Source organism: Zea mays, chromosome 1 (assembly GCF_902167145.1).
Source record: "Zea mays cultivar B73 chromosome 1, Zm-B73-REFERENCE-NAM-5.0, whole genome shotgun sequence".
NCBI lineage: Eukaryota > Viridiplantae > Streptophyta > Magnoliopsida > Poales > Poaceae > Zea > Zea mays.
Genome location: NC_050096.1, coordinates 168953621 through 168964115, shown reverse-complemented (window position 1 = coordinate 168964115; position 10495 = coordinate 168953621). Strand labels below are relative to the sequence as shown.

General features: G+C 45.4%; 3 protein-coding genes and 1 pseudogene across 5 annotated transcripts; 1 reads left to right on the top strand and 3 right to left on the bottom strand.

Moving 5' to 3' along the window:
* Positions 1–1273: 1273 nt before the first annotated feature.
* Positions 1274–1882, bottom strand: LOC109941526 (heparanase-like protein 3). Its single transcript, XM_020542578.1, has 2 exons — positions 1848–1882; positions 1274–1720 (listed from the first exon to the last, which is right to left on the bottom strand). Exons 1-2 carry the CDS (start codon positions 1880–1882, stop codon positions 1378–1380), a joined length of 378 nt encoding a protein of 125 aa, XP_020398167.1. The 3' UTR covers positions 1274–1377.
* On the bottom strand, positions 1851–4241 carry LOC103645024 (uncharacterized). The gene is made up of 2 exons (XM_020546509.1): positions 4211–4241; positions 1851–2462 (listed from the first exon to the last, which is right to left on the bottom strand). Exons 1-2 carry the CDS (start codon positions 4238–4240, stop codon positions 1911–1913), a joined length of 582 nt encoding a protein of 193 aa, XP_020402098.1. The 5' UTR covers position 4241; the 3' UTR covers positions 1851–1910.
* On the top strand, positions 2025–3450 carry LOC100272527 (uncharacterized; annotated as a pseudogene). Its single transcript, NR_145986.1, has 2 exons — positions 2025–2455; positions 2568–3450. The product of NR_145986.1 is annotated as an uncharacterized protein (transcript).
* A 1952-nt stretch (positions 4242–6193) lies between the features above and the next one.
* Positions 6194–9205, bottom strand: LOC100193780 (B3 domain-containing protein). 2 transcript variants are annotated; one of them, NM_001138866.1, is made up of 5 exons: positions 9019–9075; positions 8815–8937; positions 7697–8135; positions 7257–7489; positions 6231–6831 (listed from the first exon to the last, which is right to left on the bottom strand). In NM_001138866.1, the coding sequence occupies exons 1-5, from the start codon at positions 9043–9045 to the stop codon at positions 6556–6558; spliced, it is 1098 nt and encodes a 365-aa protein (NP_001132338.1). In that variant the 5' UTR covers positions 9046–9075; the 3' UTR covers positions 6231–6555. The 2 variants fall into 2 exon arrangements, with proteins under 2 accessions (XP_035818760.1, NP_001132338.1); XM_035962867.1 differs by having other exon boundaries at positions 6194–6831; positions 8815–9205.
* Between the last annotated feature and the right edge of the window lie 1290 nt (positions 9206–10495).

Sequence of the window (10495 nt, the reverse complement as noted above, 5' to 3'; positions counted from 1 at the left end):
TACTGAGAAATTTGCTATTATGGAGATTCTCACGTGTGGCTTCGACGTTTTGGAGACGTAGACGGGGATTAGCTGATATGGAAAAGCAGAGAATAGGCCACTCGCTAAAACGAACAAGAACACTCCATTACTTGGTAACCTCTTTGATTAAAATCATGGACACTCACGTCGTCTACATCCGTTACCTCTCTTCTAGCAGCCGTCGTTCTTTTCTCCTCTTCTCTTCCTGCGCAAATTTATCTGGAATGCAGCAGCCGTCTTCCTCATGCTTGCAACAGCACCGCACGCGCATTCATCAGCTGGTCGCCGAAGAACGAGCGGCAGGCCATGGGCACGCCGCCGGCCATGCCCTCGACGACGGACCCCAGCCAGAGTGCGTGACGAACGCGCCCACGGCCGGGTGCCGCAGCACGGCGGCCTGTGGCGCCCACGGCACGATGAGCCTGGAGTCGGCGGCGGCCTTGGCTCGGTGCGGCGGCAGCATCTGGAGTCTTGTCCTTGATCTGGAGCCTTGTCCCTGCTTCTTCTTCCCTGCTTGTCCTTGATTCGGCGGCAGCATCTGGAGCATCTGGAGCACGCGAGGACCCTTGGCCCCAAGGGGTCTGACTGCCACGAGGCCGCTGTGATCGGTGACACCATCGGTGACCCCCTGAAGGACACCTCCGGCCCGTCCCTCAACATCCTCATCAAGCTCATGGCCGTGGAGTCCCTCGTGTTTGCCCCCTTCTTTGCCACCCAGGGAGTCGGATGCTGAAACCTTTTTTTTTGAACATGATGGCGATGATACATGATGATTGTTGCATTGTACTGGTGGTAAATCACAGTCCGTATTGGCCTGTTCTGTTAGTGCCCATTTCCAATCATCCAATGTCGTGCTCTGCGTTATACGATTGCTGTTTGTACTGTCATAGCTGCTGCCGACAAGTTCATAAAAGAACCTTAAACTTGAAGCCAGATCGAGTTCTCTTATTTTCTCGGTGCTTCACAATATTCTGGCATTTCTTTGGTTCTAGGCAAAGTTGTTCTTAGATGCTTTCCGTTTTTTTCCTGCTCTTTTTCAGAAGTTGATGCTTTCCTTGAGCTCAGCAAATTTGGTTAGTACCGTTCTTACGTCGATTTCAGTGGTGTTTCCAACCATGAACAGAGACAAACGGGAACAAGTTTTTTTCCCTTCCCATCGCTGATCATCATGAATTTCTTTGACCTTTTACAATTCCAGGAGTAAAAAGAAAACAAACTCACCCCCATTGCATTGCATCCCTTCTCTTTCTACAGATGCCTTGCACCTCACTTCACCTCATCTCACCAGATGGAAAGCTTAGCTGTCCATCATCACCAATCACGGCAAACCCATTATGAATCTACCCATCTAAACCGCTACTCTACCCTACACGCCGGGGCACTGAAATGCGGAACGCGAGCGAACACGATGGAGTAGGGCGTGACGGCGATGGGCCGCGCCGCGTCCACCTCGACCGCCTCCAGGGCGGGGATGTTCCCCGCCGCGTCGGTGGCCAACGCCCTGCCGTTCAGCAGCACGACCTGGCTCGTCAGGTCGCCATCCTTGGGGGTGAGGTGGTACTCGTGTCTCACGGCGCCCGCCGCCGCCTCGCCGAGCAGCAGGCCGACGAGGAAGACGAAGAGGACGAGGTCGAGGTCGTGGAGAACGCGACGGGTATGGCTGCCGCGCGAAGTCTTGGTCGGAGGCAGCGGCGCCCGGCTGCCGCGCGAAGGAGAACACGACGGAGATGGAGGAGAAAGCGACGGAGATGGAGAAAGCGACGGGGATGGAGGAGAACTGACGACGACGGCGCTGGGACGGAACCCGGTTTCAACGAGACTAATACTGCTCTGAATCCATTAATAGAGTTGACATGTCCATTTTAGAGTGTTGGCTATGCCCAGCTTTTCTATAATGGAGAAACCCTCGCCTGAGCCTCTATTTCGTTGAAGCCGCACCCGTCGCGTTTCATAATGTCAAATCTCTCTGCTCTACTTGGTTTATCAGTCTCGCCACACTTCTGCTTCGAAGTAGATGCCCCGTGCGTGGACGCCGCCGCCGCAGCGAGGCGCAGCTGCGCTCCCAGGCCTTCCGGTTCCGGACCACGGAACACGCGGCGGCGTGCAGCCTGTCGACGCCCTCCGCCACTGAAACGCCCGTGCACCTTGTTGGCGGCGAAGAAACAGGGCGCCTTCTCGCAGCCGCTGGAGTCCAGGACCAGGACGTCGAAGGAGCAGCCGCTGCCGCTGCCGCCGCCGCCGCCGCGCGTGAAGACCACGAGGTCGTCCTCCTGTAGCTCGTGCGCTCTGGCGAAGTCGCCCCATCCTGACCCGAGGAGCAGCTCGTCGGCGTCGGCGTTCCTTGCGACGTCGACGAGCCACGTCGCGCCGCTCGGCGATTTCAGGCTCAGCGTTTCGGTGAGCTGCCCATTTGGATCGCTCACGAACTTCTCCGGTATGCTCTAATAAGATAAAAATTTGCCTTTAGGATAATGAAATTACTGCATAAGTTTTATAGCAGACTTGACATCCCCCTGGGTGAATCTCATATGGAACACACATTACAGAATGGGTAGAATCCCTCATTACTCCCCTCCAAAAGGCTCCTTCGGGCGGAAGGACATCTCTACCTTAATGGATCATTTTTCATGGGATTGCAATGCCAATGGCTGGGGATGGTAGGACCATTCTTCTCTCGCAGGATGTATGGAACAGCTCTCGGCTCAGGCAGACTTACCCTTGCTTGTACTCTTTTGCTAAAAAGGAAGATTGCTCCCTCGCGGAATATCTTGGCAATCAAAATCTTGAGGAAAATTTCCATTCTCCTTTGTCCCCGGAAGCTCTTGAGGAATATTTGGAATTATGTAACTTTGTTAATTTGATCCAGCATGATGGGAGAGGAAAAGACAAGTGGATTTATGTCTGGGGCAATGACAACTTCAGTTCCACCTGAATTTATAATTTGAACTTTCAATGTGTTCGGCCACCTCCTCCATTTCTCTGGATTTGGAAGTCCAAAGTTTGCAAAAAGCTGAAGGTTTTCATTTGGCTAGTATTCAGGGCAGAATCAACTCAAGGAATTTGCTAAGAAGAAAGGGCTACGATTTACCAAATAATGATCATTGCGGTATGTTATGCGAGATGAACTGCGAATAGACCACTTATCATCTAATATTCGAGCGCCCATTTAGTAGTGAATGCTGGAATTATGTGGGTATACACTGGGAGCATCATTTAGAATTCTTACGGATGATATCTGATGCAAGAGCTACCTATGCAGGACCCTTTTTCTGGAAGTGCTGGCTATCACTGCTTGGGAAATTTGGAGACAACGAAATTCGGCTATCTTCAGAGAATCTGTTCCGTCTTTCAATTCCGGGAGGACCTGAAGCTTCAGATGATCAGATTTAGCGCTGAACTTAAAATGCTTGTCTCATTGTGGCTTTCTTCCCTTTAAGCTCACTATCTCTCTCTTTCTCTTCAGCCCCACCTCTTCTTTTCTTGTGCAGTTTTATCTTATGTTTGTACCTATTCCTTTTTTTTCAATATTACTAAAATCTATAGCTGTGGGGGTTTCCCCTGCAGCCTTTCTTTGTTAATTTATTGTACAAATTTAGTCAACTAATCAAACCTATGATATTTTGGTTTAGGATCATCCAAGAACATCAAGTTTTTTTAGCCCAAGTAGCACACCCTTTCTACTGCCTATTTTTCTCTCTAAGTCTGTAACACTATCCAGCAACAAACCCGCACACGAGCTCTCAACGCACCCACAAGCTTCCATGGCCAAACGATGGAACCTCGAAGAGCCTGGCGGTGGCGGGAGAGTGGATGCTTACAATGCCCCGCGCGAAGTCTCCTGCCATGAGCCTGACGAAACTCGCCCTCTCCCTCACCGTGTGCTCCTGGTAGCAGTGCTCTTGCCACTTCCTGCAGCTCTCGCACCCAAGACGGGGGCCCATCTGCCATGCGACCACGCAACATTTGTCGCAGCTTTTATTATAGGGTTGTTTGGTTTGGTGCCTAAGACGCCACAATGTGCCAAACTTTTCTGCCTAACCTTAGTTCTTCAATTCGAGCGCCTAAGGTTAGGCAGATTGTGGCGCCTTAGGTAGGAAACCAAACATGCCTTACATCTTCCAAAGCTTGTCTGGCTAATGATCTGTTGGGAATCATCGAATGAAGTATGGAGAGGAGAGGGCGTTCTTACCTTGTTCATCCTGCTCCAGTGCTCCTGCATTCTCCGTTCACCTTGATGTTAACGAGGGAGTGCTTTTATGGAGGTGGGAGCAGTTGTTACTAGTTATTACTGTGGGATGGGATTGGACATGACATGCTTGGTGAGAGGCCGATAGACCAACTGTTCATGGACCTTGTCACTGCCGACTGGGGTCAGGCATGGTAGCTGATGCACTATTCTATTTTAGTTTCCATATAGCAATTTAGGGAATAAAACGGAGAAACTAAAAAATTATCTAAAAGAAACAAAACACCTCCTTAATTTCTAAGAGCAATGTTAATAATGTACCTATAGTAGGTTACATGACGTTGACATATCAATGTTAATAATGTACCTATAGTAGATTACATGACGTTGACATATCACATGTAACCAATTAAAATAATAATTATATACTGACCTTTTCATAATACAAGTTGTTGTATATTGAATGCACCTCTTTTTCTCACAAGTATCTTAGGGTCTGTTTGGTAGAGCTCTCACTGATTCTGGTTCTCTATCCGAAGTGATTCTCTGAGAGAAGTGATTCTGTGGCTAAAAGTGATTCTCAAATGAAACCATACGATAAAATCTATGGAAAGTGTAAAAACCCTAGATTGCTTGATGTATTGCATAGAGAAGGGGTTACAATATATAGACTCACATGAACCCCTAACCCTAATGTCAGCAGCCCAACAGTGGTGACGGCACACACAGTCTAACATCCCCCGCAGTCGCAACGGGGCACCACACACGATGAGACTGGAGTAGAGACCGAAGGTAGGAGCCGACGGGTTGAAATCCCCCCACAGTCGCACCGTCGTGATGGAGCAGGGAGCAGGGAGACGCCCATGGTCGCGTCGGTGTCGCCTTTGGGGAGTGGAGCGTGGCCGACGGCCGCCAGGGCTGGCGAGGAGAAGAGCTCGGGGCCGCCATGGCCACACTGGGACCAGATCTGGGGGAGGAAGGGGAGGGCCGACAACTGGGATGGTGTCGCCCTCCGGGAGGGAACTCCTGGGGAGCGACGTTGGAGCAGGGCTGACGGCTGTTGGGGTAGGAGGCTGACGGCTGTGGTGGGTTGGGAGAAAACCTAGGCATGACGGCTGTGGGGGGTTGGAGCAGGGAGGTGGTGGCTGTAGGAGGTGAGAGGAGAAACACTAATCCTTTGATACCATGTAAAAACCCTAGATTGCTTGATGTATTGCATAGAGAAGGGGTTACAATATATAAACTCATATGAAACCCTAACTCTAATGGACCGGCAGCCCAACAGTGGTGTCGGTCCCCACACACATTCTAACAGAATGTCTGACTATGTGGTAGAAATGAATCAGGAGAAACAACTTTTATTTAGCTCTCAGTCACTAGTCTATTTTGAAGACTCTGTGAGTGATTCTCAGAAAACAGTTGTTTTAGCAGGCTCTGCCAAACGGGGCCTTAAGAAGCTCACTTAGCTCACTTGTTTTTTATGGAAGACGGAGTTAGGATCTATGGTTGGAGGCTACTCATTACTTGGTGCAGATAGTCAAAGACTTTTTTTCTCAGACACATGAGTGACGGTTTAGTCATTGGATTGACTATCATTAGAGTGTGTGGTTTATCATCTTTTGTTGTTTTAATTTGTCAGAGTGTGTGGTTTATCATCTTTTGTTGTTTTAATCTGTGAGCAGAGGCTGGAGGACGTTTTAAGGGTCTGTATCACCTCGATGTAATACCTCGATGTAATATACTTAAAACTATGAATAGAATTTTCCTTTATAAAAAAAACACCATAGGTCCCAACTCCGCCTTAAAAAACAGCCCGTTTCCATTCTCTCCTAGTTGCAGCCGGTCTACATCTCATATCACACTTGCTCTAAATAGGAGGGAGGGAGACGGATGGAACTAGGATGCAGTGACTTTGCTCAAACAAGTCACAACGTAAATGTACTCTATTCATAGATCCTAGGGCTACTTAATTGCATGATCGGAGTATTAATTACATTTAATTTATTTAATATCCAACTCAGGTAGACCAACCAACAATCCCTTTTTCCTCCTTGAAATAATACTTCTGAAGTTCAAAAGCACTGCTGTACCAGATGGGAGATCTGAAGCAGGCACAAAAGCATAAGCCAGTGTAACATTTTCCTAGAAACTTCTATATTACACACAAGCCACACCTTGTTCTACTTGCCATGCTGCTGATCAGGAAGCTACCTTACATGACACAAAACCGCAGTTGCATTCCTTGCAAGCATCACTAGGCACTTCCAGTTTGCAATGCTACCCCTGCATAGTACCCCTACACACTACACACTGCATAAACTACAACAGTACAGGTGCACTGCGTCAGATCAGACTACCAGAATGAACCGGCCATTGGCCTTTCTGACGACATGGACGGTCATCGTCACTCTCCTCTCGCCTTTCATCAGTTCGAAGACGCAGATGTCGCCCTCGTGAAGCTTGTTCTCGCGCGTGAACTTGAACAGCGCTAAGTTCTGGAAACACCGGGTGTGGCGTGAGTGATAGTAGCTGACATGCCATTTCTCCTTCCTGTTCGGCCTACGAAGTATGATGTTGTGCGCTCTTTCCCCAAGATGATCAGCAGCAAACTTGCTTGGGATGATCTGCACAATAAAAACCAGCTAGTATAACATTGTGTTGGACAGAGGATAATATGAAGATATTCACAGAGCTCTCTCTTTTTTGAAGCTGATATTCGCAGAATTCTAGTGTGGAGATGAAGGCATCACCATCCATGAAGTAATATAAGCACATATTTACTGTGAAATTTAGTTTTCCTTACAAGCAGTATGCTATGGTTGGTTATATTTAATCTTTGGTGTATAGAGTTAGCTGCTTTTAGGCAGCTGAGTGTTTTCAGTATTGCCGTATTGGACATTGTCAGATTGGCAGGATACAGACTGCAGAAATAGAATCTAACTTACAGTAAGATTGCAGAACAAATCAGAATCTAACTTACAAAGAACTAATATATGCAAATCAATTATCCAACCATTTTCATTTACTTTAGCTATATGAATAAACTCACCAGACAGTTGTTTCTGCGCTGAACATGGTTTTTCCTCAGAAGGGTCACAAATACAGGATTGTTCGGTCGGATGGGAGCCAAACCTATTATTTCTTCCTTTTCCTCGTCTCCTAGTCGATTGGCAGACAACGAATAGTAGTAGTTTGAGTTAGCATACTCATCATCAGTGCCCTCTTTGCCAGTTGCCACATGCCTGACGATGAAGTTGCTGGAGTTTGGTGATTCATATTTACCTGACAAGAAAGATCTACATCATGCATATTGTATATGATGAACTCAAACAGTATTGATGATGCATAGTTTCAAGTATATTCTTTATATACTATACTATCTTTTGAAAGATAAACATATTAAGACATGCAATTCAACCTACTAATTTATTCAGAACAAACAAAAACATGCCTAGTGTTACACTGCAAACTTATAGTACTTTTACTCACTTGGTCTAGCCTTCCCACTGGGTTCCTTCAAAGGCAAGGCGTTACGAGGGGATCGAACCAGCTGGGACGGCGCAACGGTATCCTCAGAATCACTCACAGTCACAGAGTGATGCACACCATGTCGACGCACCACATCATTGAATTGTTTGCCCATGTCCGGACCAAGTCCACTGCCAAACAGGGATGACACTTTCTCACAGCCACTTGCTCCGAAGACTAGGACCTCAAAGGAAGAGTTTCCAGAGCAAGCGAAGAGCAGGAGATCGTTCTCCTCCAGCTCATGAGCCTTGGCGAAATTCTCCCACCCTGACACGAGGAATAGTTTGTCGCCATGCTTCTCTACACCGACGTGCCATGTCTCAGCGCTGCTAGGTGATTTCAGGTGAAACTCTTCGGTGATCTGCCCCTTGAAGTTCTTTGCGAACTTCTCTGGCACGCTCTGAAGATGACATCAGAAAAGTGATTGCTCTTTGCTTGCATGGTTAGTTTTCAGATGACGGTAGTGTAGTAACAAGGCAAATATCGTTTTGTAATCAACTAACTGTAGTAATCTTGTGAACCCTAGAAAAGAACAAATATTTTGACGGAAAAAGAACTGAAGGGAAATTTTCTTTTCTTGTACTATAATAATGGGGTAGTTTAACTGAATTTGCTTTCAGTTATTAGGCCATGTAGAGTTGCTGCCGTATTTTTTGATAAAGAAACTGAAGCTCGGCAAGTGGACATGAGATTAAGATCTTTATATCACTCACAGCATACCTGCAGCACAACAAGTGCTCCTAGGTAAGATTAATATTTAGATCCATACATGATACTTAAGGCAGCAAGAACAGAGTAGTGGGGTTTCAGTAAGTAACATATCCCCAAGGCCTAGTTTGTACTTTTGGATTGGAGTGGTTTGGAAGGATTGGAGAGTGTTTAAATCCATAATAGATCAAAATCCCCCTCAATACCTCTTGATCCACTCCAATCCCCCTTATTCCAAGAGTACCCAAACTAGGCATTACAGGGTTAGCTGAGTATTGCTCAGCACAACCAAAAAATTTGTGGAATTTGAACCGCATGTTTTCTAGGAACAAAGAACAGCATCAGTGGGCTTTGGACAGTTAGAAACTTACAATGCGATGAGCAAAGTCTCCTGTCATGCACCTGAAGAAGCGGATCTTGCTCGCATCCATATGCTCCCAGTAGTAGTGCTCCTGCCAGTCCCTGCATCTCTCACACCCCTTCGCACCAACCATCTGCCAAAATGCAGTCACACAGCAGCACAAATGTTTCGTACGATCACAGAGAGAGAGAGAGAGAGAGAGAGAGAGAGTTACTGAAGGTTGGGCATGTTCTTGTTGCATCCTACTGAGTCTGAGCTTCCGAGGTGAAGCTGCTCCTATTTTCTTAATGTTGATGACGGAAGGGACTACTTATATACATATACAGTAGCACCGCCAAGAACAGTAGAGTAGACGATGGTGTACCAAGAGTTCGAAGACCTCTGTCACTGTGACGTGGGCCACCGCGGAAGGTTCACAATCACCCGTGTTTTATCTCCATCTCTCCTATATATTTGAGGTATCTAAATTTTAAGATAATTTTAAATAGTATTATTACGTTACTAAAACATATTACTATTTTTATAATTTGTATTTTTTACCATGATATATTAAATTTCTATCTTTATTGACCTATAAAAACAATGTAAATTACTAATTGTTTTTTGGGCGGATATAAAACAAAATTTGTACCCCCTTCGTACCAAAATGGTATTCGTTTTAGCCTTTAATTTTTATGTCTATACCTAAATTATATTTAAATGGATGAAGATCAATATATATATATATATATATATATATATATATATATATATATATATATATACATCAAATATTGTATTAACCTATTAATTAATTAAAACAAATTTTTATTTAGGATAGAGGGAGTAAATTTATGGTTTTACTAGGTAAATACCTGTGCGTTGCAACGAGAAAAAATAGTACAACAATAACATATATATGGCCTTAGAATTTTTGATGCTCTTGATCCTAATTGTGCTCTAGACTTTCTTACCAGGTTCATCTGTAAAGTCAAAATTATAGATCAAAATTAGGCGAAACGATCAGCTAAATGGAAAATTTCTTTTCCCAGTAAACTGCATGTTTGCACAAGATAAGATGACAATGCATTATTGTAAGCTACTCTGTCTCTCAGGGACCATTCGTCCTACCAAGAATTTAGTGTGAAGGTACCTAAAGGGATTTTTTGAATAATTGTGTACATAATGCAAAAGCATAGGCTAATACTTCAAAAATGAACTTATAAATTCTGATTTTGTGAAAGGCCCTATGGGACACGAAGCTTAGCCGTTTTATCAATGAACTATGACCGTGAAGCTAGCTTTTATGAGAAGTACCTTGAGAGTGGTATATGAAAGGATCACACAATAAATTACCAGATATAGTAGTAGTGAAAGTCGCTTAGAGGGGGATGAATAAGCAAAACCTGAAATTTATAAACTTAAACACATACTAAGGCTGGGGGTTAGCGTTAGAATTAAATCCTACGCGGAAGATTGTTTCTTTTGCCACGAGTTGCTCAAATGGTGCGGATGACGCTTGGGAGCAAACTCAAATCAATATTGGCAAGGAAACTTTAGAGAGGGGAGAGAGGGCAAACAAATCAAATGGAAATCAACACAAGTGTACACGGTTATTTATTTTACCGAGGTTCGGTTCCAAAGAACCTAATACCCGTTGAGGAGGCCACAAAGGTCGGGTCTATTTCAACCCTTTTCCTCTCTCCCAAACG